We start from the raw sequence: 27,958 nt of genomic DNA on the forward strand, positions 1-27,958 counted from the left end.
GAGCCGTGTAAGAGGCGGCATGGGAAGGACAGGTAGGATATGGACGCAGGGCAGTTACAAGGGGTAGAGGAGCTGTTTGGGAGAGGGGCAAGGAGAAATGTTCCAGTAACTTCATCTACTCCCCACTGATAACTGATCGGTTTTATCAGATTCTAAAGGTAGCCACCCATCACATTGAATACACTCATTTAGTACCCATACACATGTATTTTCCTTCAGCTCAGTTTCCATAACGCAGGCATTTCAGTGACCCAGTCTTAGAAAAAGCCTGACCGTGGGCCCAGGGAGAGGTATCAAGGAAGGAACACACCATTTTATTGGTCAGGAAATTCGTTACAGTGCTTTGGTTCTAAACTCCTTTTACATCTATGGTTCCCGGGCTCGTTTACAAACCCAGTAACCTCTATTTTTTCTTTTTCCTACTTATGATGGATTTGGATTGGACCGACACCGAGTCCTCTCTAGGGAGGCTCGCTGTAAAATGCAGGGATGCAACGTCCACCGGTTCCTTGATCACAGTGATGTCGACCTCGTGGTCTTGTCTTCTGGTCTCTTCCTCTCTCAGGCTAGTCAGCCTAACACCAGAGGCAAACAGAAGGAGGAGGTATTACTTTCTTCATCATTTCAAAACTGGTGTGTATGCTGTGCTATCTGTGGTGTGAAGTCCATATCTGGATTCCAACTTACAGTTTGGTTGACAAAAACCAAGTTATGATCCCTTTGCTGAAATAGATTCCATCTCTAGACAACATCTACCGTGACTTGGGAACTACTTTTCCTCATCAGCTAGCAGCTGGTAAGCAGCCTTGAAACTACTCCCTAGTCTTTTTCCTTAAGGCCAATTTAATGCCTCAACAGACCGGCAGGCTCGAGAGGCACTTCACACCTGTGCTCTGGCCCAACACATCTGCGCAGAGCTGAGCCCAGAGGGTGGTTCCAGGAAGGTAAGTGCGCGGCCCTCACTGGGCACTCGCCATGTGCTGGTCGTTGTTTTAGATCCTTTATAAGCATTAGCTCACAGATGGGAAACCGAGCACGCAATGGCAGGCCTTGCCCAAGGCCACCTGAGTGCTAAATGGCGGGGCTGAGATTTGAACCCAGGCAGTCAGATCTGTGGTCTGACTCGGCAACTCCATCACATCACCTCTACGTGGGAGCCTCGGGACACAGACGTCACCACCACAGACAACGGGAAAATGGGCCCACAGGCAGGACCCCTCCAGGGAGCCACGGGTTCCCGTGCCCTACGAAGACATGCCACCCTTGGGAAGTCATGTGCTTTCAACAAAAGCACTCCCAAAGCTCCTGGCAGCCCCATTCGGGAGGGAAGGGCTGTGGGGCCCCCGTTACCTGGCTTCTAGCTCCTCGTTTTCAATTTTCCTCTGCTTGGCCATGGCCGCGTGACGCAACCGGTTTTCCTTTACTTTTTCCTTGAGAGTTTCTTCGTGTCTGTGGGCCTGGAAGAGTGTGTTCACAAAAAAGAAGCACACACAGCCGATCCACACGTTGAGATTGTCTTTCGGATCATCCTGGGGTTTTTCTTTTTTCTCTGGAAGAAAGTTTAATTTCAATGAACATCTGTACAGCTGTGTGGGGGCCTTGGAGCCTGCGATCATATCCTGCCACTTCCTGTGGTGGGGTAAATGGGGGTAGAGGGTGCTGTGCTCCTCAGGCCTCAAGGGTTGAAGGAGCTGCAGGACGCTGCACAGACCACCTGGACGTGGCAGGTGCCACTAGGCCGTAGCTATGACAGCATTTCCTTCCAGCCTCCTGGCACCTGTATTTTTTTTCTAAGTAGCTTTAAGGTTTTTTTGTTTTAGAAAATTTACAACATTTTCCATGTTTCAGGAAAGGAAAAACCTCTTAGCATTTGTGTTCATTGTCTTTAAAGGCAGTTTCATTAAGAAAATGATAATAGGATTTTAAACTCTGATTGGATAAGTAACTCTGAAGGTAAGTAACATTCCTGACGGTTTGGAGCTGCTTCTGGTCCACTGAGGCCAGCAGACGCCCACTGTGCAATGTGTTTAAAATAGTCGATTCTGGGAAGATGATGCTGCGGGCAGTTCTGTGTTGTCAATAGATCTGCATCTCTCAAGACAGCATTTATTTCTGGACACAGCTTGGGCTGCCCCACTGTGGGCAGCAGGATGAGGGCCATCACTGCTGTGTCCCAGGGCCTGAACCCCGCTAAGCACACCAGGGGCTCCTCTTCCTTGTTACAGTCATCTGATCATAACTGAGACTCTGGGAGGAGGGCGAGGAGGGAGGCACAGTAAGTCTCTGCAGTGACACCTGCAAAAAAACTACGGGTGAGGGGCAGGTGACAGTGGATGTTGCTCTCCTGGGGAGGCAGGGGAGACTGTGAGGTGAGGTGGAGCCCCCTCACGCTGGCACAGCGCTCCTGCCCCGTGGGTTCTGCTCACGTGGTTCTGTTGTCTGCTTGTCCCTCCTGGGTAGGCACCTGGGGAAGGGCTCGTGAGAATAATATTCCTGGAAGTCATGAGCTCCCCTCGGGCCTTCATGCCCGAAAGCTCCTCCTTTGCTCACCTTGGGAAGTTGGCCCCTATTGTCTCACCCTTCCGTGGAATCCCGCTCCCAGCACTTTCTCCTGGACGGGGCCCTGCTGCCCTGCTCATTCAGACCTTCCTCTGGTCCTTTGTTCTCATTAGTCAGGAGGCGTGTACACAGTCCCTGCCTCAGGTGCTCTTCTCGGATGGGCCATCTGGGCTTTCCCATGAGCTCCTGCTGGGAATTCTGAGTTCTCATGTTCTCAGCTCGGAAAGAGAGCCCTCTGCTTCCCTCCAACTTCGTTCTACTTTCTAGTACATCCTTTCTACATTCTGGTACACTGCAGGTCTCACAGCAGTGGGTGGTCTGTCCCGATCTTTTTTTTTTTTGTGGTGCCTTTTACCAGAATCAAACCCAAGACCCTTCAGTCTGTGGGCTCTCTAACCACTAAGCCAAACCAGCTAGGGCCAAACAATTTAATTTTAAAATGGGCAGCTTGGCCGGGCGTGGCTCAGTGGTTGAGCGTCGACCTAGGATCCAGGTGATTGAGGTTCGATTCCCGGTCAGGGCACATGCCCGGGTTGCAGGCTCGATCCCCAATGACTCTCTCATCATTGATGTTTCTGTCTGTCTCTCTCTCCCTCTCCTTTCCTCTCTCTGAAATCAATAAAGATATATTTTTTTAAAAAATTAAAAATGGGCAGAGGATCCACATAGACATTTTTCCAAAGAAGACATACAGAAAAAGCTTGTTACATATCACTAATCATCAGGGAAATGCAAAACAAAACCACAGTGAGATATCACCTCATGCCTGTTAGTATGGCCAAAACGCCAAGAGATAACAGGTTAGTGAGGGTGTGGAGAAAAGGGAACCCTTGCATACCGTGGGAATGTAAATTGGTACAGCCGCTATGGAAGGCAGTATGGCAGTTCCTCAAAATGTTAAAAGTAGAACTACCTTTTGATCCAACAATTCCACTTCTGGGAATGTATCCAAGGAAAATGGAAACACAATGTCGAAGAAATACCTGCTCCCTATATTCATAGCATCAGCATTCACAGTAGCCAAGACATGGAAACAATCTAAGTGTCCATCAACAGGTGAGCGGGTAAGGAAGCTGTGGAACATTTATACAGTGGGACACTACTCAGCCCCCAAAAGAAGGAAATCCTGCTATTTGCAACAACATGGATGCGGGTATTACACTTTTTTATATAAGTCAGACGCAAGCAAGCACTGTAGGACCTCAGTCATATGTAGAATCTTAAAAACTCACAGAAAAAAAGCAGATTTGTGGTTACCAGAAGGATAAGGGAAGGGAGAATGGGAGAAAGGTGGTCAAAAAGTACAAACTTCCACTTATAAGATAAATAAGCACCAGGGATGTCACGTATAACATGATGACTATAGTTAAGTGCTGTGTGGTGTATGTGAGAGTTAATAAATCCTAAGAGCTCTCATCACAAGAAAAAAAATTATTTTTTGGTATCTATGAGATGGTGGATATTATATCACCTTGCTGACCGGTCACAGGATAACTCATGTCTGCACTTACATTAATTTAAATAATTTTAAACACCTACTGATCAAAGTAGCCGGCCGTACGGGCAAGTTCTCCCTTGAAATGGCCAGTCAGCAAGGTGTTAATTAAACACTGTGGTAATCATTTCATGATATATGCATGTTAAATCATTACGTTGTACACCTCAAACTTACAGCACTCTAAGTCAATTATAAAACTGAAAAAAAATACCAAAAAAAACAACCCAAAACTCAGTAAGATCATGCCTTGCAAGCAGGAAACAGAACTAGAAGCAGCAGTCCGAGCCTCATTTCATACACACACACACACACACACTTAAAGATGGTTGTACATTTTATCATTTATAAGCAACAATTTGCCAAAATTAAAGTTCTATAATTAAAATACTCACCAGTTTGGGGTAATAAGAAGGTGAGCCCTTTTCCTAGAGTCTTAAAGTTCATTTTGGAAATTCTGTCATCACTTAGCGACTTCCTTAACTTGGGCTTTTATGTAAAAAAAATGGTAAAGCAAAATATTATTTCTGTATCATTATGGACTAAAACTAATTCTCTACATTATAAATAATTAGAAGATTGCTAATGAGGCCATTCTCTTTAAGCTGATTACCAGCTATTGTATCGACTGCAGGGCTCCCCCGAAGAAACCAAAGATTTGAGAAAGTATTTATTACACAGCGATATGCTACTTACATTCATATTTTAATACCACACAGATGCTGTTTGCATCCACTTTTCTGCCTCCAGCTAGATCTCACCCTAGAACCCTGCGCTTGTGTATCCAGCTGTGCTACTTGCTTACCACTGGGATGACGTGTCCCGGTATGACCAAAACCAGACCCTGCATTTTGCCCCCAATCTCATCTCCCCCGGCCCCAGCCTCCCCCTTCGTGGTGAATGGTAACTTCTTCCAATCATTCTGGCCAAAAATCTTGCCATCATCTTTGCCTTCTCTTTCCCCCTCACCCTCCACAGCCTTCAAAGTACCTTCAGGTCATTCTGGGAGCTTCCTGACTGGTTGGTCAGCAGTGAATCCACAGTGAGCCTGCTGACCCCTCTTCTCTGGGCTCCCATCTCCCTCTCCGTGGCCGGACGCGCCCCTGGGCTGGCCGCCGCCTCCCGCGTGCACCTTCCTGTCCTGAGCCACTTGGCGGTGTGGCTACACTCACTGCTCCACTGCTCTGCCCACAACCCAAGCCTGCTCCCACCTCAGGCCTCTGCACAGAACAGTCTTCCCCCAGGTGAGTGCACGGTTGCACCTCACTTTCTTCAGGTATGCTCGAATGTCTCTCCATCAGAGGCCTTCCTCACCACCCCACCATCACTCAAATCCACGGCCTGCCTGCCTTTTCCTCCTGCCGCCTCTGGTCCCTCGTGTAAACACAGCACCATGATTAACAGGGGCCAGTCTGGAGTCAGACTGCTGCGCATGACCTCCCTGCTCCACTCCTTACTAGGTCTGTGGCTGTGCAAGTCAGGAGCCTTTCTGTGCCTCAGTTCCTTCCTGCAGATAAAGACAGGACCTGATGGTTGCTCAGAGCACTGCAGGAGCTGATACCCGGCAAGTGTGGCACCTGGAGAACCCCCCGTAGGTGTGAGCCGTTCCTGTGGTCACCTGGCACCAACCCCCTCTCCTCACTAGAAGGCACAGGCCACAGGAGGATGGGCTTCGAGTTCACTGCTAGGACCCTACTTCGAGTTCAAGTGCTCGTCACAGAGTAGGTGTGCAACAGTGCTTGGAGCGACAACCATTCACGGTTCTTACATGGTGCGTTGGAAACACAAACCTCTGGGGTCTTGATCTTGCTGCTATCAAGCAAGAGCGACAGCTTGCTTGGGGACGACCTGGTGCTGCCCATGTGCGTGGTGGACTCCTGGCTGGTCATTGTACTCAGACTTCTGTTCTGGAGGTCAGAGCAAGGACAACCGTGAGAACTTCTGGTTTCCAGGGAGAAAGACACGTACACACATGACTTCAACAAGATATAATTTACAATAAGCTACTTATAAAGGGCACTACTTGATGAATGTCAGCATGTCCATACCTGTGAAATCCCCACCTCAGTCAGAACAGTGAACATGTCCATTGCCCCCAAAAGGTTCCTGTGCCCCTCGGGAGCCCCCTTTCCCCATTCTCAGCAACCACAGATCTGCTTCCTGTCGTTGCAGGTTACTGGGCACATTCTAGAATTTTATATAATCACAGCAATATGTGCCCTTTTGTCTGGCTTTGTTCACCCAGCATAGTTATTCTGATTCACGTGTGTTGTTCATGTATCATGAGCTATCTCACTGCTGACTCATACTCCAGGGTATGAATATAATATGATTTTGTTTCTGTTGGTGGACATTGGAAATGCCACACTGACAGCCAGAGTGAAGCTGGTCAGATGGTGTCTGAGGATGATCCCCAGACCAGTGTTCACACTCGGTTCCTAGAGTCCACGGCGATGCCCCCCATAAAAGCATATCCTCTCAAAGCAGAGCCCAGAGCCAGACTGCAGCCAGTGGCCAGGTCTCCAGGTGACCTGCAGTACCCATCAGTCATCTTCAGCCTGGAGGAGGTGTATCTGGCCGCAGGCGTGAGCCGTGAGATGCTGGATTTGAACGGGAAGCTCTGGGCGTGCGAGGAGCCGTGGGCTTCATGGTACAAGTCTCTTAGACAGCAGTGAGAAAGCCACTGGGGGAGCAGCTCTGAAGAGTTTCACAGCTGTTGGGTCCTCTAGCCCCCAAGACGCCCTAGTGGCTCCAAGTGAACCTCTCAAAAGTCAGAAGCCTTTCCAGCCCCCCCGAGACGCCCACCCACCGCTGGCGGGTCTCAGTTTTCCCAGCACTGGGCCCTTCAGTAAGTTACTGACACTGTCCCACTCCACCAAGGCCTGGCAGTGAGGCTGTGTCCAGCCCTGCGAGTAGGCCCCATGCTCAGACCCATCTGGCATCTCGTGCATGCCCAGGCACTGTCCCTTAGCACCTGCATCAGGCTTCCCACCCTTGCACTCGCTAGGTCACATAACCAAACATTTCATAACAAAACACCTTGCAGTCCCTAAGACTCATGGCCACCCTGCGTGTCTGCAGGGGCTCTGACCTGCATTACGATATCTGCTATTACAGCCAGGAGTCTGCTCCCTGGGGTGTGACCAGGAAATACACTTTCTCTAACTTAGAAAAGAAAAACAAAATGTGAAAAGAAGTCGTAGGTTATTTCCTGAAGGGTCACAAAAGCCCGAGATAGATCTGAGGGTGGTTTTGCCATTCCAGAATGAAACCATCCCTTGCTCTAAGATGTTAATTGTTACCTTATTTGCTGTCATATAAGTGGTTCCCAGTTTGTTTTTACTGAAGTCATAGTTTTGGAAACTTCCATGGGATTTAGTTATTTGGTTGGTAACAGCGATGGCTGCGAAACTTAAGAGAGCTTCGAAGAATTCCAGGAAAACAAGCTGAAAGAAGAAAACACAGAGTCTCATCCATCCTCACGCACCTCGAGGTTGGCCAGCACTTCGTCTCGGTGTGTGTTTTCTCCAGAGAACACCACCTGCTCATCGCCTGAGGTTCATGGCTGTCCACCAGGCTACAATCAAACCTACAGCATTAAAAGACCTATTATGGCCCAGCTGGCGTGGCTCAGCGGTTAAGCACCGACCTAGGATCCAGGAGACTGGGGTTCGATTCCTGTTCAGGGGACGTGCCTGAGTTTTGGGCTCGATCCCCAGGAGGGGTCGATTCCTGTTCAGGGGACGTGCCTGAGTTTTGGGCTCGATCCCCAGCAGGGGTCGTGCAGGAGGCAGCTAATTGATGACTCTCTCATCATTGGTGTTTCTATCTCTCCCCTCCTCTCCCTTCCTCTCTCTGAAATCAATAGACATTTAAAAATTTAATTAATTAAAAGTAAATAAATAAGAAGACCTATTATGATACATGTTCCATCATTACATCTGTAAGTCATTTTTCTGCTTTGATGGAAACATTCTGTATTAGCTAGTCAAGGACAATCATTCTCAAGTGTTTCCTTTTTTCTTGAGCAACTAGAACAGTGGCACCTGGAAACCGAGTGTCAATGCAACTGTTACTCCCTTGGTAGCTGTGTCTCCCCACGTCCCGCTCTCGGCCCCAACACGTGGGGCTGGCTGGGACTTTGATGGTCAGTCCTGAGCCCAGGGCCCTTTGAGTCTGAGCTGGAACAGGCCCCCTAATTTGACCAGAGGCTCCAGGCCGTCCTCTGCCTGCTTCCAGGATCAAGAATGTGGCTTCACCCGCCGGGCATGGCTCAGCGGTTGAGCATCGACCTAGGATCCAGGAGATCTCAGATCGATTCCTAGTCAGGGCACATGCCCAGGTTGCAGGCTCGATCCCCAGCCAGGGGCGTGCAGGAGGCAGCCGATCAATGACTCTCATCAGTGATGTTTCTAGCTCTCTCTTTCCCTCTCTCTGAAATCAATAAAGATATGTTTAGGAAAAAAAAAAAAAATGTGGCTTCCAGGGAAGATCCAAAACTTGGTTCTTCCAGGGGTCCACTCAGCATCCCCACAGCACCAGGGTCCCTGGTCTGTTTGCTGAGACCCGCCCAAAGACGGGTCTAGCTGGTAAAATGAGACATGTGCTTGCTGCAAGAAGTGCTGACAATTAAAGACACTTATACCTAATTCATTGGAGGAGGTCAGTCAGCGTCTCTGTATATGACACATATACCACAGAACGTGTATATGTAGTAAACTGCTAAGTAAATTATCCGTGAAGTAGTATGGTAGCTTTATATTCTTTTAACTTTGTTCATCACCTCTAGTTTTCTATTATAATCAAGGATACACACACACATACATATATACACATATATAGTTTTATGTATTTGGGTTAGAATTCTTTTCAATCAAATCTTGGTTCTTGATATCCAAGCAAAACAAACAGCCTGAATTGGATCTACACCACTTGTGCCACCTCTCTACAGACCTCAAGTTCAAAGTTGCTGTCAATTCCGTCGTACGTGAAAGGGTTGTCCTCCGCTATGACCTCCACAAATTTGGCTGATGTTAATTCTTTATTTATCATTTTAAAGTCCTATAAAAAGAAACAATCAATGAAACCATAAGGGCCTATAATTACAAACAACCATATATATTTTGAAGAAAATGTACCAGAAATGAGTGTCTTAAAAACAGATAATTTTGCAAAGCATTCTGGATGAGCATTGGTAGTTACCTCTCTTCTCCTAACCTAATCCTTCAAAAATAACAGTAAAGGTTTTTTAGCGGCATAAGCACAGGACAGAGAGAATGGGAAAGGAGGTGACCCAGATGTGAGACAGCAACCCAGCTCTGGACATGGGGTCGTGGGGGACGGTGGACCCAGCAGCACAGACGGACAGGGGACTCGGGGACAGGAGGCAAGATGAGTCTGGCTGTGGGAACTCAGGGAGGAGAGAAAGGTTTAGGGGGCAGGTTTGACGCAAGGATTGAGAGGACACCGGATGTGATACAACAGGAAGTACACAGAACCACTGTGGCTTTGTCGGAGGAAAAACCCTGAGTCTGAACAAGCCTCTAACTGATTCCCACTGTAACAGAAACGGGGGGAAAGGAGAAACATGTTAGTCAACTCTGAGGACGCAGCTGGCCAAACCAACGTCTGACCAGTCTGCAGGGACAATGACCACCCTTCTTCAGTAACAAAGGACCATGAAGAAAGGGGCAAAGTGAACAGATCGATAGCTGTGTGAGATTCCATCCCAAAAAAATCACATACTTTTTAAAAAAACGATTTTCCTGTAGACGCTAGGTTGTCAGTTTTTCATATACAGGGTGTCCCCTCAAAATGTATACACACTTCAACAGCTGACAGCTCAATTTTGAAAATGAAATGTATCTTAATAAACACTGCCTTTATAATTGTTCAACGTGTGTGTACATTTTTGGGGGAACACCCTATATATACAGCACTTAAGCTTCTGTAAGTACTCTACCTCTTATTAGTATTCAATTCTTTTAGTTTTAGCATTTATCTTCCCATAAGTATAAATCAAAAGTATCATGAAACAGCCCTGGCCAGTTTGGCTCAGTGGTTAGAATGTTGGCCCTCGGACTGAAGGGTCCCAGGTTTGATTCCGGCCAAGGGCATGTACCTGGGTTGCAGGCTTAATCCCGGTCCCAGTCAGGGTGCGTACGAGAGGCAACCAATCGATGTCTCTCTCTCACATCGATGTTTCTCTCTCTCTCTCTCTCTCTCCTCCCCCTTCCACTCTCTCTGAAAAAATCGATGGAAAAAATATCCTCAGGTGAGGATCAAAAAAAAAGTATCATGAAACAAAAACTACCGATAGTTAGTATGAGAATATTGTATAAATTAGATGTTCTCACTATTTTCCAAACTGGTAACTTTTTAAAATTATTTTTTTGATGGCCCTAGCGAGTGTGGCTTAGTGGTTAGAGTCGGCCTGCAGACTAAAGGGCTTCGGGTTCGATTTCTGGTCAAGGGCATGTACGTTGTACACGGGTTGCAGGCTCGATCCCCAGCCCGGGATGGGGCGTGTGTGGGAGGCAGCCAAGGGACGTCTCTCTCTCACATTGATGTTTCTCTTTCTCTCTCTCTCTCCCTTCTACTCTCTCTGAAAAAATCGATGGAAAAAATATCCTCAAGTGCGGTTTAACAAAAAGCAAAAAGGAATATTTTTTTGATGAGTGACAATTTTTAAATGGCATTTACATACACACACATACCCCCTTCGTTTAATGGCAAGGCCTGTGTTAGTAAAGCTATTGGAGGCCCGATGACTGTCCCCGACGTGGGAAGCACAGTGGAGGGCGCTCCTGCTCCCACCCACTCACCCACCTTCCACCGCAGCTGGTGGAATCACTCTCTTGCCAGAGGAGGCCCAGGACATGCCAGTGGCTCTGAAACTTCCTCCCGGTCTTCACCTCATCATTTGTGTATCTGGGTAGCACAATTTTCCTTTAACTGAAAGCATTTGCTTACTTTGAGCATCCAGAGGAAGTGCCTCATCTTCATGGTGGGCTCGTGGGGCGGCACCGCGCTCGGTTTGCAGTAGGCCATGTACACCTCCCAGCACATGTCGATGTAATTCATCGAGTAGAGTGCCCGCAGGTGCCTGCTGAACAAACTGCCTGAAAATGTCACAGGTAAACATTCAAACGGTGCTTACAAAATTACATTTTGAAAAAAATGGTGCTAAACAGAGTCCTGTTGGTTCTGTGTTTACCGTTGACGCGGCAGGCGTTGGGATGGATGTTCTCAGTCATCAGTTTTGTGAAACACAGGAAGAGAGAGGGGCTTCTGTTTCTGTGATTAAAAAGATACTGTCACTCCTCCCTCCGGGAGGTGGGCCCTAACCCCACCCCTAGAGTGGGGGGTGGGCTCCATAACTGGCTTTAAAGAGTATAGAAAGGGGAGAATAGGAACTGTATGGGGGACAGTCCTGGCTGACGCCACTGTAACCAGGTGGTCAAGGTTAATTACCACCACCAGCGATGAGATGGTGCGACATCACACCCTGAGAGGAGGGGAGGGGAAAGGCCACTTGCCTCCTCGGTACTCTTTCCCAAAACCCATCGGCTCAGTGTAACGAGAAAGCATCAGCTGACCAAAACCAAGGGGCACTTTACAGAATAACTGACCAATATGCTTCAAGTGTCAAGGTCGTAGAAGAAAAGTCTGAGAAGCTACCATGGGTCATAAGGGACTAAGATATGACAACTTTACGCAATGTGGGATCCTGGATTAGATCCCAGAACAGAGAAGAGATATGGGTAGGAGCACTCGGGAAATCCTAATAGAGCCTGTAATTTACTTAAAGGTACTGCAGCCTCGTTGGTTCAAGTTCGATACCTGCACCTTGGTTCTGTGAGATGTTGTTTGGGGAAGGGAATATATATCACTTTTGCTCTGGGAGAGAGACAGGAAGTTCTGGTCTAAGGTGAAGTTGGTTGGGACTATTTCTGAATAAAACCCGAGAGCTGTTAGCAGTAATGAAACATGATGATCACATCTGAAGGGGTTCCACACTTTTAAGCTGGTATCTGATGGTGTTGTGGTTACTATTTTTGTTTCCAGTCCTTCAGTTCTAGAGTATGTAAAAACAGTGATGAGAATGCCAAAGAAAAGAGGACAGCCCTGGCCGGGGGGCTCAGGTGGTCAGAGCGATATGCTGTGCACCCAAAGGTGGCAGGTTCAATTCCTGGTCAGGGCACATACCCAGATTGTGGGTTCAATCCCTGGTCAGTGATGGATGTTTCTTTCTCTGTCTCTCTCCCCTGCCCTCTGAAATCAATTTTTTAAAAAGAAAGAAAGAACAAAGGTAACCCCAGCATGGCCAGCTCTGCCCTGGCCCTCTCCTGGGCCCAGGAGTAGTACTTACCGGAATTCCTCATGATGAATGTGGTAAGCCAACTGCAGGAGGTAATTCAGAAATATTCTCAAAAGTATCTTTGTGAATGGAGAGTGAATGTCTTCAAATGGTATGTCATTATAGGCTACAAGAAGAAAATCAGAGAGGGTGCCCAGTATTTTCTGGAACCTTCTCTTTTACTTGCACCTGGTACACAGTTCCAAGAACTGAGTACTTTCCCCCTAGAGAATACTCTGAACTGTGTATCCATATCCACCTGAAAATTAAGTCCCACCCGAAAGATCTTCATCTGGTCCCTTTACAAGGAACATGCAAGACCCCGTGTCCCAATGGTTTTCAAAGTCTTCTGAGCCGCAGCCTGATGAACGCTGATAATCCTAAATGGGTTGCAGGTCTATTTCAAACACATAAATTTGAAGCAAGTAGGGAGTCATGCTAATATTTTATTTTTCAGGTAGATAACATGAGGCTTTCCATCCTGCCTCCTAGAATTCAGCTGAAAGGAGTAAAACCTGCAAAGTTGTTAAGTTTACTGCATGAACTTTCTTATTTGAAATCGAGACCAAGCCCAAGACCACCTAAAGCCTTTTCCAAGCTATTCCAAGCCCTCCCTGACCCTCTCTGCTGCTGACCCAACAATTTACCATGTTTTCACTACAGATCAGAGGTGGGCAAACTTCTCCGCAAAGGGCCAGATAGTAAATACTTCAGCTTTGGGGGCCAGTCTCTGCCTCAGCCACTTAGTTCTGGTGTTTTAGGGCAGAAGCACCCACAAACAGTATGTAAACAAATGGGCATGGCGGTGTTCCGGTAAAACTTTATTTACAAACACAGGTAGGGGGCCCTGCTTCGCTGACCCCTCCCTGCTGCAGATGGTCGTGGTGTTGCTGTTACATCACAGGATTGCCTCTTCAAGTACCTTGAGAAGGAAGCCTGTGTGTTGATTTCGGCAGCACCCCTCCCAGCCTTGCCTTCATCCCTCCACATTTCCTAACTGCTTTTGCGGTGATGTGACATCATACTACTCTCTGAACCAGAAGGTGTGAGGGACCCGGAGCACTTACCACTTAACACCCTGTCCATGTCAGCAAGGGTTATCTTATGGTGGTGGAATCTGCAGTCCTTTAGAAACCTCCAGAACTGAAGCTTCGTCATCAGGAAGGTGTTATCTGGGGAGTGTTCACACCCCAGGCTGCTGTAAAAGCTGTAGATTCGTCTTAACTCTGTAATATTCCTTAGGACAGCATATTCCACCTGGAAACAGAGAGCTATGCATATCTTAATCTTACCCGATGAGAACAAACTCAGAAGAAACACCTGTTTCCTAAACTGAAGGAGGGAACACATGTGAAGTCATAGTTTTTACCTCCTGTCCCTATGAGAGCTCAGTAAGTGGTATATTCTCCCTGCCCACACCCAGGTCAATAAAATGCAACTTCTGAACAACAGGAAGAAACGCGCTGTTATCTGGACAGTGGATCACTTTCTTACTGCTACTTGATGACAGTAATAAAGTTCTCTTGGCAGCAATAAAGTTCTCTTGTCTAGCCCAGCTGGCATGGCTCAGAGGTTGAGCATCGACCTATGATCCAGGAGATGGAGGTTTGATTCCCAGTCAGAGGGTGAAGGAGGCAGCCAATCAGTGATTCTTTCATCATTGATGTTTCTATCTCTCTCTCCTTCTCTCTCTGAAATCAATAAAGATATAAAAAAATAAATAAAATGGATCACAGACCTAAATGTAAAACTATAAAGAAAACTATAAAGCAAACTAAACTATAAAACTATAAAGAAAAAAAATAGGAGAAAATCTTCAGGGCTAGGCAAAGAGATCTTCAACTTGACCCCAAAACTACAAAGCCACAGGTGTTCTCACAAGTGTGCATAGTGAGGAGGGGAATTGACAGAGGCAGGTTGGAAGGAGGGGTTGATGTCAGACCCTGGGAGGCCCTGATTAACCAATGACACTAAACTGACAGCAAAGGCAGCCACTTGGATGGGAAAGGATGTAGCTAGAAGGCAGCCTCTTTGATGGGAAAGGATGTAGCTAGAAGGCAGCCATCTGGATGGGAAAGGATGTAGCTAGAAGGCAGCCATCTGGATGGGAAAGGATGTAGCTAGAAGGCAGCCATCTGGATGGGAAAGGATGTAGCTAGAAGGCAGCCATCTGGATGGGAAAGGATGTAGCTAGAAGGCAGCCATCTGGATGGGAAAGGAAGTAGCTAGAAGTCCTCAGCTTGCTCCACCTGAAGCGAGAATGATCCAGAACCCGGCTCTGGAAGAGACACCCAAGTTTTGACAAAACGATTCTGATAACAGGTAATAAAGACATATACTCATAAGAAAACATCAGATACACCCAAATGAGGAACATTCATCAGAATAACTGACCACTGCTCTTTCAAAGTCTCAAGGTCATGAGACACAGAGGAGCCATGATAGACTGGAGGAAGCTAGAGGGACATGAGGACAAGAACAGTGTGGGACCCCGGGTGGGACCCTGGAAGAGGGCATTAGGAGAACTGGTGAAATACAAAGTCTGTATATTCTACATCAACTGTCACTGAAAAGTAAATTATTTTTAAAAAACATTTTAAGCCTAAAATACACATTTATAACAGTACAAAAGGTGGGGTTTTTTACCTGCTTCCTCTCCTCTGGTTGCTCTTTCTCAGGGTACCTGCTTAGCAACAGAACCAGGTCCAGCTCAATGCTTGAGCCTAACACTGAATGACTCTCACTGCCATCGAGCCTTCTGATAATCTCTAGCAAATGGAGGCAAATATAGGGGATAATTGTGAAAAGCAATGTTAACGTTTTTCAGTGTGATGCCAAAATAATTTTCCATAGAAGTGTGATACAAGAGTATTTCAAACAACCTATTATATTGTACACCTGAAACCTGTATAATTTTATTAACCAATGTCACCCCAATAAACACAATAAATAAATAAGTAAACTACTAGGAAAGCAGTTGCTCATGGGGAACTTCTGTTTTCTGAAGTGTCAGGTGTATTGTGACGAGTGGATCCCATGGATAATACAGATTAATTAACTTTCAACTGACAGGCGGATGCTTCCTACCGGCACTGGAAGATCCTCCAAACTGGTTCTCAAGGACGGATTCTGAGGACAGGTCTGGGTTATTTATCAATTCATGGTTGAGATTTGGAAACTCCGCTACATGATCATTGGAAAAAGGGCCTGTATACACACGCCCATTCTTGAAAGTTAATCGGCCCTGCAGATAGAAAAGGTAACTTTTGAAGTTCAGGAAAAATGTTCTTAGAAAACCATCGGTAAATGTACATCAAAATCTTTCTCAAGAGTTTGGAGTTTTTTGTTTGTTTGGTTGTTTTTTTTTAAAATATTTTTTTATTGATTTCAAAGAGAGGAAGGGAGAGAGAGAGAGAGAAACAGCGATGATGAGATCCATTGATCAGGTGCCTCCTGCACGCCCCCTGCTGGGAACTGAGCCCGAAACCCGGGCATGTGCCCCAATCGGTAATCGGACCTTGATCTCCTGGATCATAGGTCGTTCGATGCTCAACCTCTGCGCCACGCCAGCTGGGCTGTTTGTTTTTAAGATATGCACTTAGTCCACACATAATCAGGTTCCTAGACTCTTGTGTAACCGAGGAAATCCTCCTCCTCCTCATGCTCCTTCTCTCCTCCCCGCCCCTTCTCGCTGCATCTGCCTCACAACCTCTCCCCAGCTGTAAGCACCCCTAGGTCACAGAATGTGTATTAAACTATGCTAATGGCCAGCTGAGAGCCCACCACAGAATAGGGACTCTCTTGATATTTGTGGGACCCAGGCCAATAGTCTGATTCACAGATGGGAAAATGACCCCATTCAGCTCAGTGAAACTCAAAGACGTTTGTGGAAAGCTTCTTGAAAAAGAGTTTCAGCTCCCCTTCTACTTTGTGTGGGATGTGGATGTGAAGTCAGGAACCACAGCAGCCATGTTGCAATCATGAAGGAAAGGCAGCATAAGGGTGAGGCTGGCATGGTGGGAGGCATCATGGGTAGATGGAGGGGAAACCCTGACACCCTGAGTTCCTGAATCAAACCAACACAGAAGCCCGTGTTATTTTTTATAATTTATAGAAGATTAAGCTAGATTTTCTACAACCGAAACCACCCTAACACAGACAAATACACACGTAACAAACTAATTAAATAGCCTCTAAATATACATGAAACTGATGATATGTTAATTATTTTTAAATTCATGTAATTATCTTAACAAAGCAGCAAGTTATCCTATGCAAAATGGATGATGCATTTTACTAAGTAGAGAATGACATGCCTTTTACTGTATTTCAGGTGCTTTACTTAGTCTTTAAAATGTAATCTTCACAGGTCTGCACTCACCATGCCATGTTTTTTATTGGAAACCCACTCCCCTTCATATATGGCTCCACTGGCGTAGTAAAACTTCCCGTAGCCATGACGACATCCATTTACAAAGCTCCCTCTGTATTCGTTCCTCAAAGGATACTGGGTGTTGGGAATTCTCTTTAGAAACCACGTGTGTGTTCCTAAACCATTCTGAAAAGAAAGGAAATGTCCGTGAGAAATGGTCAAGATAGTTCCTCTTTTCACTTGAGTGTATCGACAGGTATGGGTTACATACAATGACTCATTGGAAGGAGCAAAGAACATGGACTTTGGGGTCACGCAGAACTGGGTTCAGTCCCAGCTCAGCTACTTCCTAACCAGCCTTCTGACCTAAGGCAAATGATTGAAGCTCTGTCTTTTGTCTGTAAAACGGAAATAATACCTACCCTGCAGGTTGGGTGTAAAGATTGAAGATAGTGCATAGAACATGCCTGGCTTGATACTGATTGCTTTAGTTAGTATTTTAATTTTTTTTTTATTTTTAACATGCAGATTGATTAAAAAAAAAAAGCCCCCTCCTGAATCCCACTTTCCAGAGGTAATCTCTGCTAAATCCTCAATGTGTATACACATGACAACAGAGCTTCGAAATATATGGAGGAAAAACTGATGGATCCAAAAGGAGAAACAGACAAATCTACAGTTAAACTTGGACACTCTCCTCTCAGACTTGGGTAGGAAAGGTAGACAGAAAATGAGTAATGACATAGAAGACCTGAACAACCAAATTAATCTCATTCCCATCTAGAGAACATTCCACTCGACAAAAGCAGAAGTACATCCAACATTCACTAAAACAGACTACATTCTGGGCCATAAAATAAACCTCAACATATTTAAAAGAAATGCAATCATACAGAGTATATTCGTGGACCACAGTAGAGTTAATAAACCATAAAATCAAACAAAGATATCTGGAAAAATCACCAACTCTTTGGAAATTAAACAGTATATTTCAAAGTAACGTATAAGGCCAAAGAGCAAGTCATGGGGAAGTTAGAAAATATTTTGAACTGAACAAAAATTAAAACATAATGTATCAGAATTAGTTTGCTACAGATGAAGCAGTGCTTAGAGGAAAAAACTGTGGTATTAAATGCTTACATTAGAAAACAAATGTCTCAAATCAGTAAAGCTCCCATCTTACAACTCTAGGAAAAGAAGAGAAAGCCCAAAGTGTGCAAAAGGAAAGCAATAAGAAAGAACAGATATCAAAGTGAAAACTGAAAGACCTCAGAGAAAATAAAACTAAAATCGGCTCTTTGAGAATTTTAATGACATTGATTCACCTCTAGCAAGACTACTGAAGAAAAAAGAGAGAAAGCACAAGTTACTAATGTCAGAAGAGGGGACATCCCTATGGATCCTATGTATGTAAAAATCATAAATGAATATTATGAACTTTATGCCAATAAGTTTAACAATTTCTATGAAATGGACAAATTCCTTCAATAACACAAACTTCCAAAACTTACTCAAGAAGAAATGAATAACCTGAATAGCCCATTATTTACTAAAGAAATACATTTTATAGCTAATATACAGTTAGTTTATAGTTAATCTTCCCACAAAAACAACTCCAGGCCCAGAGGCTTCACTGGCATATTCAACTAAACAGCTAAGAAGAAAATAACACCAATTTTATGAACTCTTTCAGAAAGTTGAAGAGAATTCTTTCCAGCTCATGTTACAAGGCCAGCATCACCCTGACTACTAAAAGCTTACAAGGATATTATAAGAATACTCTAGATCAATATTCTTCATGAACATAGACACGAGAATTCTCAGCAAAGCATTAGGAAATGGGATCCATTTCCCCTAAAAAGGATAGTACCATCATGACCAAGCTGGGTTTATCCCAGGAATGCAAGGTTGGTGCAACATTTGAAAATCAATCAATGTAGCTCAATGTATCAGCAGGCTAGAGAAGAAAATCCACGTGATCATCTGACTAGAGGCAGGAAAAGCACTGTAAAAATTTACATCCATTCGTGATAAAAACCGTAAGCAAATTAAAAATTAAAGACAGCTCCCTCAACCTGATAAAGGGCACCTATGGAAAACCTAGAGTGAACATCACACTTGACAGAAGATTTAATTCTTTCCCACCAAGGTCAGGAACAACACAAGGATGTCCACTCTCTCTACCCCTACTCAGTATCACATTGGAGGTCTTAGCCAGTGCAGTTGGCAAGGGGGAAAAAATGGCACACAGATCAGAAAGAAAGATACAACGTTGACTATAGACAATATGATATCTAGATTAAAAAAAATAAAGGAATCTACAAAAAAATGACTAGAACTATTATGTGAGGTTAGCAAAGTCCCTGGTTACCAGATTAATATACATAAGATCATCAGAAAATCCTAGCTATATAAACTGTATAAAATTAACCATATAAAATACATAGCTTCTAACGTATAAACAACGGTCTCAGTCCTTATAGGTTATCCTGTGCACTGTGGATTAGCCAATGGCAGAACCTAGCTTGTGTGGAAGACCTTTCAAGAAAACTGAATAACAAAACGGCGCTACAAAAGTCTGGCTTAGACCAGTAAATCATAAGTTGAGTTTCTAAACTTAGCAGAGCTTGAATTTCAGACTGCCATACGATACCACACCAAGAAACATATGTGCTGTGGCTCAAGTCCACCTCTGGGCGTATTTGCTGAGACCAGCTGGCGCGGTACCTGGACACCCCGCTCCCACTGACCGCTGTATTCTTCGTTAGTTGTCAGCCACCTCATGGTGCCTTCCCCGTGGCGCATATTGTTTTCCCACTGACCTTCGTATATATTTCCAGATTTATAACTAGGACCAAAAAAAACACAAAGACCACAACAATTCAAAACAATCCATTATCTCATATACATTTACCTCCAAGACTTTCTCTTAGATGTTCTCCCTGCACTCTTATGAAGAGAGCCAACCCTCCTGCCCATACAGTCATCCCTGTGTTTTAATTCAGTGGGTGGGTACGTGGTTAGTTAAAAAAAAAAAAAAAAAAAAAAAATCCCTTAGAAGAAAAACAAATCATCTTAGGTGGTAGAATAAATCACTTTATTAAAGTTTCTGATCATTTCATAAGGTGACAAAGTAGATAAGAACAGTGATTTTAAATCTTTAAAAATAATTCCCTATAGTATTATAATTAGTTGATATTTTGCCCCCAAATATTTTGACTCTATCAGCTCAATCTAAAAATCAGGCAAATGTGTCGACATTCCTCAGAAAATGTAAAACTTATCACAGAGATCCACGACTAATACAGAGAACGAGGAAGGGCTGCTTCTACAGGGAATAAAGTAAAACAGACACCATTTAAGGTGGTGCTTTTCTAAATTTCCCGTAAAATATTTTCATTACCATGGAGATTATACTGGGGTTAATTTAAATATTCCACCCCGCTTATAGAGAAAAATGTGTTCTCTGTGATGTCTGCCCCTTGTCTTTAAGTAACACCATTGCACACACCCCCACCCCACCCCCGGCACACCTTTAGCCCACACCCCAGATGAGGAGCGGCAATACCTACCGCCTTATCCCCCAGCCCTTTTTGATGTTGTGAACCCAGTCCCCCTCGTAGCAAGAGGTACCCTCTTGATTGTAATAAATGGAGCCCTAAAATAAATAATATCATTTTTTTAGAAATCAAGCCTCATAAAACAAATGCTTGCTTTTTTATAGGTAAAGATAAAAACAAAGATAAATTAATTTGAGGAGCCTAAATTATACAGAAGTCAAATATCACACTTAGGCAAGACACACAGTCCATATTATATTTCTGTTTTGTGATCAAGAATACAGTAAAGTGTCCACCAAGAAAAAATGAGACCACACCACAAACCAGTTACTCCTTAAGAACCAAGCGCCACTGGCCACCTCACCCACCTTCCCATGTCTCTTGCCCTGGCACCAGTGGCCGATGTAGGACATGGGCTGCATGCTGCACTTGAACACGCCAAAGCCGTTCCTCATGCCGTTGACCACTTCCCCTTCGTAGGTGCTGCCGTCCGGCCACGTGTACACGCCGCGGTTCATGGGGATGTTCTTCACAAAGTCTCCCTAAGGCAAGACAGCCAAAAGAGTGACAGAAAGCAGATGCTGGAGAGATCCCTGAGCCTGGGGGATGGTTAGGATGCGTCCTTGACTACCGATCTATACCTGTCTCTCCTCCCGTGGAAACCCTCAGATATCCCCCTGCTTCCACCTGCCTACTTCCTCATCTGCACAGCCTGCCCTCCCTCGCCTGGTCCCTCCACTGGGGAGAAGACCAGCAGAAGAAAACATCTAGAAGGCTGTGTGCAGACTGAGCTCCAAGCAGCAAGCAGGTGACACCCTGGCTTTGGGAACTTGGATTCTCGGAACCTGCCTCGAAGGAGGCTGTGAGTGGGAATTGAAATCTGCACCGCCTCTTGGAGGGCAGTTTGGTTCTAGCAATCAATTTAAAAATACATCTTCCTGCCCCAGCTGGTTTGGCTTAGTGGTTAGAGTGTCAGCCCTCAGACTGAAGGGTCCTGGGTTCAATTTGGGCCAAGGGCACGTACCTCGGTTGCAGGCTCAATTCCTGGCCCCAGTCAGGGCTTGTGCAGGAGGCAACCAGTCGATGTGTCTCTCTCACATCGATGCTTCTTTCTCTCTTTCTCTCTCTCCCCCCCTCCCACATCCACTCTTGCTGAAAAAGCAATGGAAAAAATATCCTCAGGTGAGGATTTTTAAAATATTTAAAAATAAAAAATACATCTTCCTGCCCAGCTGGTGTGGTTTAATGGTTGTCGGGAACCAAGAGGTTATTGGTTTGATTCCCAGTCAGGGCACATGCCTGGGTTGCAAGCTCGATCCCCAGTAGGGGGTGCGCAGGCGGCAGCTGATCAATGTTTCCTTCTCACATCAATGTTTCTCTTTCTCTCCCTTCTCCCTTCCTCTCTAAAAAAAATCAATAAAAACATATTTTTTTAAAAAAATATATCTTCCCCTCCACCCATCAAGATTTAAGTGAATCCCATGTGGTGAAACACAAGCAGCCAGTGAAAACGGGGAAATCTGAATGGATGGCTATTGTTTGATCTCAACAAAATGAAGGTACAGAGGAGGGTCTATAATAAACTGTTTGTCTGTAAAAGGTAGGAGACGCCCGGTACACACAGGCATGCCATCCACACACAGAGCCTCCTGGAATGTACAAAGGACTCTGCTAACACAGTACCAGAGGGTCCCCAGTCATAACGAGTCACTTTCCACCTACATTCTTTGGTTCTGTGGATTCCTTTAACCCACATGCTGAGTTACTTTTATGAAAGTAATATGTTTAATTGTGGGGACCCGACCACTAAGTCTGACAATTACAGTTTAGAATTAGAACGTATTACATGCTTTACCTCATATTTCACTCCATCGGCCCAAATGTAAGTCCCTTGTCCATGCATGAGTCCTTCTGAAAACATACCCTTCAAAACAGAACGATAAGCCCTTGGGACCAGTCACGGGTTTCACACAACGGCTTCCTCCCCTTTCACCCATGCACATGCGTGTCCACACATTCAGCGATGGCAGCAGAGTGTGCCTTTGAGCTGGCACCGGACCGGCATCCACCCTTTTCTAAAGAGCATCTGAGCAGGAGCCCAAAAAAATCCAGCTCCCTACAACTTACACCAGGCAGTCAGGTCTGTGCAGTTGCGAAACGTGAGCCTGAATTCAATGTCTCTGCGTTTCTGAGTTTTTGTGACACAGGAAATCGAACATGTTGGATGTTAAGGGGGGAAAAAATCAGGTACTAAAATTCATGCCTATGGCCTCAACCACAAAAATGTGTGCTCCTATAATAATCACACATTGCTCTGATACTTTGAATGAATGGATGAATGAATGAATGAATGAATGAATACCCTCTCACTGTGGCATTATTAACAAAGGCAAAAAATGAAAGCACTCCAAAAGTATCCAACAACTATGGCATGGTTGTGAATAGTAACTTAGAACACTACGAACATTTAACGTAATTATGGAGGAGAAAAGTGGAGCTGGTGTTCAATAGGTACAGAGTTTGTTTGGGATGGTGATAAAGTTCCGGAATCGGACAGAGGTGAAGGCTGTACAGCCTGCTAAGTGCACTGCATGCCACTGAACTGTGCGCTTACAAATGGTTGAGATGATAAACTTATGTTAAATATACTTACCACAACAAAAATATTTAAGTTATCAAACCAGGTAGCAATACAAAGATGGAATCGGAAGTGAAAACGGATCTGAGACGTTATCTACAAAATTAATAGGCCCGGGTAAAAATACTGATATATCCATTCAAGGAACAAAAGGAAAACAGGAAATTAAAAGCATTTACAGCCCGGCCGGCGTGGCTCAGTGGTTGAGCATCGACCTAGGATCCAGGCGATCAGGGTTTGATTCCCGGTCAGGGCACATGCCCGGGCTGCGGGGCTCGAGCCCCAGTCGGGGGCGTGCAGGAGGCAGCCGATCAATGTTTCTCTCTCATCATTGATGTTTCTGTCTCTCTCTCTCCCTTCCTCTCTCTGAAATCAATAAAATATCTTTTTAAAAGCATTTATATCCTAGCTGGTTTGGCTCAGTGGTTAGAGCGTCAGCCCGAGGACAACATTGATGATTCTCTCTCTCTCCCCCTTCCATTCTCTCTGAAAAGCAACGTAAAAAATATTCCCGGGTGAGAATTTGAAAAAAGCACACACGCAGAAAACAAAACATTTATGGCAAAAGGATGATGATACTGAGGGTTCACTCGTCATTATTTACTGTAGTGACATTAATGTTGTTTATACAATAAAAAAAAATGAGGAAAAGAAAAAAGTTAAAAAATGACTAAATCAGTTCCACTGAGCTACGTTTCTACCTTAAAATAAATAATCAGAGTTCACAATAAAGTCAGCATGAAGTGCTTCCAAGGTCGTGTGAAGAACCAATGGATCTGTCTGAAGATGCAAATCTAAAACTATCGCCCCACCTCCCCCCACCCAGTCCCCAAACATGTGACTCACGCAGTAGGTGCAGCCTCCCTGGAAGACGGCAAAGCCTTCTCCCTCGTACAGTCCGTGGACTTTCTCCCCTTCATAGCTACAGAGAAAGAAAACTCAAGGTCACGAGTGATGAGCGTGAACCTAAGTGACAGTGGGTTCAGGTATATAATTGACAGGAGTGAAGCAACACAAATATCCCCCAGGGGCCACAGGATGCCTGTCCCCTTCTCAGAGTCGGGGCGAGAACTGTGAACAAGACTGGAGAGCTTACAGTTCGCTGAAAGGAGGCAGACAATAAACAGGAAACAAATGAATGAGGTAATTTCAGATTGTATTCGATTTTTGTGAAAGAAGTGACCAGGGGAGGAGGCTACTGTATACAGACAGTTAGGGTGGAGGCCTCTCTGGGGACATGAGCTACATTTGTACCGAGCCCTAAAGGGCCTGAGACAAAACACCCATGAGAACATCCCTGGGAAGAGGAACCCAGGAAGAGGGAACAGCAAGTACAAAGGCCCTGAGGCAGGAAGTTCAGCAGACAGAGAGGAAAGCAGCACAGATGGAGCACACGGAGTGAGGGACAGAGGTCAGGAGGAAGGACAGAAGAGGCACAGGCCAGGTGGGGGCAGGGGGGCATGGTATAGACCACATTTCATACTTTTCAATAGCCTTCTATAGTGCTCAGCTCAGCAGCTCACTAGTCAATGGCTGCTGACACCATTCGAACTGTGAGTTCTGACTGAGCGCCTGCGAGGCCTGAGATCTGGTGTTTAATACTCTGGGTGTATCTCTGCTATGAAGGAATTTTCAGCCTGGAAGAGAAGTTGAGGCTTATAAACAAGTTACAGTAACTCATGTAATAGGACGTAATCCATACTATGCATACAGGAATACATAATAGGAAGTCATCAGTAAGTTTTGAGGAAGCTTACTTCCTACTGGGAAGCAATGGAGAAGACTGGACCTTGAAGAGAGGTGGGATTTCGTCATTCAGAAACGAGGGACAAACACTCCAGGAAGGGTGATCTTTGTAAGCAAAGATCACAATAAATGGAATCGTGGGGAAAAGGCTAGGTGGGCTCTTGTACTGGGAGCAGAGAGACAGGTTGAGGTGTTTTATTCTGCAGACAATGGAAAGAAAGTAAGAGTTTTTCAGGGGAGGTGGTAGCCAGCCTCCAGATAGCTCCCAGTGACTCTCACCTCCGGTCCTCTATGCCCTCCTGGAGTCCCCTCCTACACTGAATAGGACCCACCTGCGTGGCTGCTGGGATGTTTCAGAAACGACCACAGGTGACATCCAAGACTAGATTACAAGACACTGTGGCTTCCGCCTTTGCTCTCTCTTGAATCACTGTCCGGGGAAGCCAGCTGCCATGTCGTGGGGACACTCAAGCAACCCTGTGGGGAAGGTCCCTGTGACAAGGAACTGAGGGGAGGCCTCCTGCCAACAGCCACTCTGAAAGCAGACTGTCCACCCCACCAGGCCTGCAGATGGCGGCAGCCCTGGCTGGAATCTTGACTGAACCTCATGAGATCCTAACCTAACCCCATCCAGCTAAGCTGCCTCCAAACTCCTGGCCCCAATAAACTGTGTGAGACAATACTTATTGTCAAGTTTTAGGGTGATTTGTTACAAAGACAGATAACTAACACAGGGAGTGATGTAAACAGGAAGGTAGATCTATACGGGAGACCTGGGATGAGAGCCGAGAAGCAGGGAAATCTTTGGGAAGTTAGTGCAATAGCCAGGCAAGAGGTAAAGAGCCTATGTATAGAGAAAGGGACTAGTGAGAGTAGCGTACAGGAAAAAGAAAGGTGAATGGCACAAGGAAGGAGGGGGTCAGTCCTCTGATCTCAAGCCTGGATATACAAGAAAACGGCGGTGCCCTTACAGAAACAGGGCCAAAGGAGAAGCCAACACCTGGGAGAAAAACAGCCACATTCAGAGGAACCTTCTAAGGTGTGTATTCTCTGTTATTTTCCCCAAATAAGATCTTGAGGCTCAGGAAGTTTCAGCGATGGGGTTGATGTCATAGACTCAAATCCAGCTCGTCTTATTCCAAGTCCTGCCGTCTATGCTTTGGACACAGGGATTGTGAAGTCCAGTGGACGATGTACAGTAGGGAGTTAAACATTTGAACCTATAAAGCTCTGAGAGAGGGAACAGTGCTAACAACATAGATTTTTACAGTCATCTAGGAGGGGTGGTACATGAAGCTATGGTCAGAGGTTGCCGAGAGAGAGAACAGAGTACATAAATGTGGTAGAAAAGGGAGCATGGATGATACTGCCCATTAAGATCACCTTTTGGCCTGGCTGGCATGGCTCAGCAGTTGACCCATGAACCAGAAGATTTCAGTTTGATTCCTGGTCAGGGCACATGCCCTGGTTGCAGGCTTGATCCCCAGTAGTGCAGGAGGCAGCAGATCAACGACTCTCTCTCATTATTAATGTTTCTCTCTCTCTCTTTTCCTCTCCCTTCCTCTCTCTGAAATCAATAAAAACATATTTTTTTAAAAATCACCTTTCGATGATGAGATTGGTCAGAATGGGCTCTTCGTATCGAGTGGCATCTTCATTTTGCTGATGATCACTTCTGGACCCATTTTTTAATCCCTGCTCATTTAGTGCCAGTGGTAGTAGGGTAGTGATTATGGACATTTCTTGTCTAGTAGAATTGCCATCTTGCTTGGAAATCTCTGGATTATCAGAGAGAGATGAGGGAGAGTAGATAGACTTTTCTATCTTTTTCTCTTTTTTCTTTTCTTTCACCATCTTCTTTATTTAAGTATCAAACTCCTTTGGTTGAAAGCTGTTTATTTCAAAGCACTGATGAGTTTTACCTGAAAAAAATAAAAATTATAGCTCTAAATACTTGAGGGTTTCACATGTAATTAAAATTTTAGCTTACAGCTTAATGTCATTATCATTCTCCTAAAGTCTGGAAAATTACAAGTCACAGGTATCACCAGTTTATAAAAATAATACAGCCTCAATATTACATTGGTTGTCCCTAAAACTTTACCCCTGTCTGCCATTTGTTTTCAAATAGTGTCCCAGTAAGAAGGGTAATCCTGTCCATGAAAAACGGCTACTCAGCCTCTCAGGTCTTGGGTGCCGTCAGTCCGTACTTGCAAAGCCTGTGTCCTATGTGCCAGCGTGGCAAAGTGCTCAAAGCTGGACTCAGACTCCCCAGTCCCCCTGACCAGCTGTAGCTTCTTAGCAAGTTACTTAATGTCCTTCTGCCTCAGATACCAAATAGGAATAGGAATACCTTGTTTCCTTATAAGGATTCAATGAATTGATGCGCAAAACCCTTCTCTAAAGTGTGGGAAAGGACACAAAATCAGTAATCGTGATTATTTTGTGTCACTTTCCTGTTTTGGACCTTGAAATCGTTGGCCACCTACTCCCTATGCCAGTCCTACGATTGCCTGAGCGTCCCCTATGCCAAACAAGAAACAGGGTGTCAAGGTCCGAGCTGAGGGGCAGGGCTCCAAAGCCGCAGGGCCCGTGGCCCTCTAAATCTGGCCGTCCTGAGTGCATCCCAGCCCATCAGGGGGAGCACAGGTGAGCCTTGGACTGCAAGGCGGGACCCTGTCCGCGCGCCCGGAGGGTTAGGGGTGCCCCACGCCCCCTGCTGGCTGGAGGGCGTCCCCTGGGCACCAGCCCTCAGCTCCACCTCTCCTCTAGGCTTTTTGTTTGTACTCGGTCCAGCTTCTCTCCTCCTTCAAACCCCATCCCTCTTCCCAGGCCCCCCCCCCCCCCCCCCCGTCAGTCCCCTGGGTGAAGCGCGCTGCCCTCACTCCTAAGCTCGGGGGGCCTTTCCTACAGGCTTTCGGGTCCCGTGTCAGTGGCACGCGAACTACAAGGAAAATTTCGCTCCTAATGGCGTGTTTCCCATGAATTTTTGTTTTATCTGCCCTCCCTGCCTGACACCAGGTCCTGGTAACTGCTCTTTCCTTCCCCAGGCAGCACGGAAAGCGCGTCAGTTCTGGCCCGGGCCCCCGCACTTCCCACCCCTCCCTGACCCTCCTCGCCCACCACCCACCGGCTCAGGTCCTCGGAGGCAGGTCCGCTTGTCCGTCCAGTCCGGCGAGGCGCACGTGGGGCCTGGGGCACCGGACCCCGAGCTGGCTCTGGACGCCTG

At 45.7% G+C, this 27,958-nt stretch overlaps 1 protein-coding gene across 1 annotated transcript; it reads right to left on the reverse strand.

Annotated features, from left to right (window-relative positions):
• Positions 1 to 151: 151 nt before the first annotated feature.
• Positions 152 to 27,944, reverse strand: LOC107533919 (radial spoke head 10 homolog B). The gene is made up of 20 exons (XM_016208800.2): positions 27,860 to 27,944; positions 26,333 to 26,651; positions 23,830 to 23,905; positions 22,201 to 22,269; positions 20,714 to 20,887; positions 20,358 to 20,443; positions 19,513 to 19,633; positions 16,795 to 16,971; positions 15,501 to 15,657; positions 15,060 to 15,181; positions 13,481 to 13,670; positions 12,426 to 12,540; positions 11,271 to 11,350; positions 11,027 to 11,175; positions 9,008 to 9,115; positions 7,357 to 7,500; positions 5,845 to 5,961; positions 4,450 to 4,543; positions 1,351 to 1,549; positions 152 to 575 (listed from the first exon to the last, which is right to left on the reverse strand). Exons 2-20 carry the CDS (start codon positions 26,581 to 26,583, stop codon positions 404 to 406), a joined length of 2,601 nt encoding a protein of 866 aa, XP_016064286.2. The 5' UTR covers positions 26,584 to 26,651; positions 27,860 to 27,944; the 3' UTR covers positions 152 to 403.
• Between the last annotated feature and the right edge of the window lie 14 nt (positions 27,945 to 27,958).

The sequence above is a fragment of the Miniopterus natalensis genome, chromosome 4 (genome assembly GCF_054644295.1).
Source record: "Miniopterus natalensis isolate mMinNat1 chromosome 4, mMinNat1.hap1, whole genome shotgun sequence".
Classification (NCBI taxonomy): domain Eukaryota; kingdom Metazoa; phylum Chordata; class Mammalia; order Chiroptera; family Miniopteridae; genus Miniopterus; species Miniopterus natalensis.

Bases quoted from the DNA above. Each gene is read 5' to 3' on its own strand.
- LOC107533919 (XM_016208800.2), bottom strand. From the start codon at position 26,583: ATGGTGAAAGAAAAGAAAAAAGAGAAAAAGATAGAAAAGTCTATCTAC. The intron at 12,541-13,480 runs GTAAGTGCTCCG...TTCTTCTTGTAG, and splicing joins CATGGACAGGGTGTTAAGTG to CCTATAATGACATACCATTT. The intron at 4,544-5,844 runs GTTTGTGTTTCC...TTTACATAAAAG, and splicing joins GCAAGATCAAGACCCCAGAG to CCCAAGTTAAGGAAGTCGCT.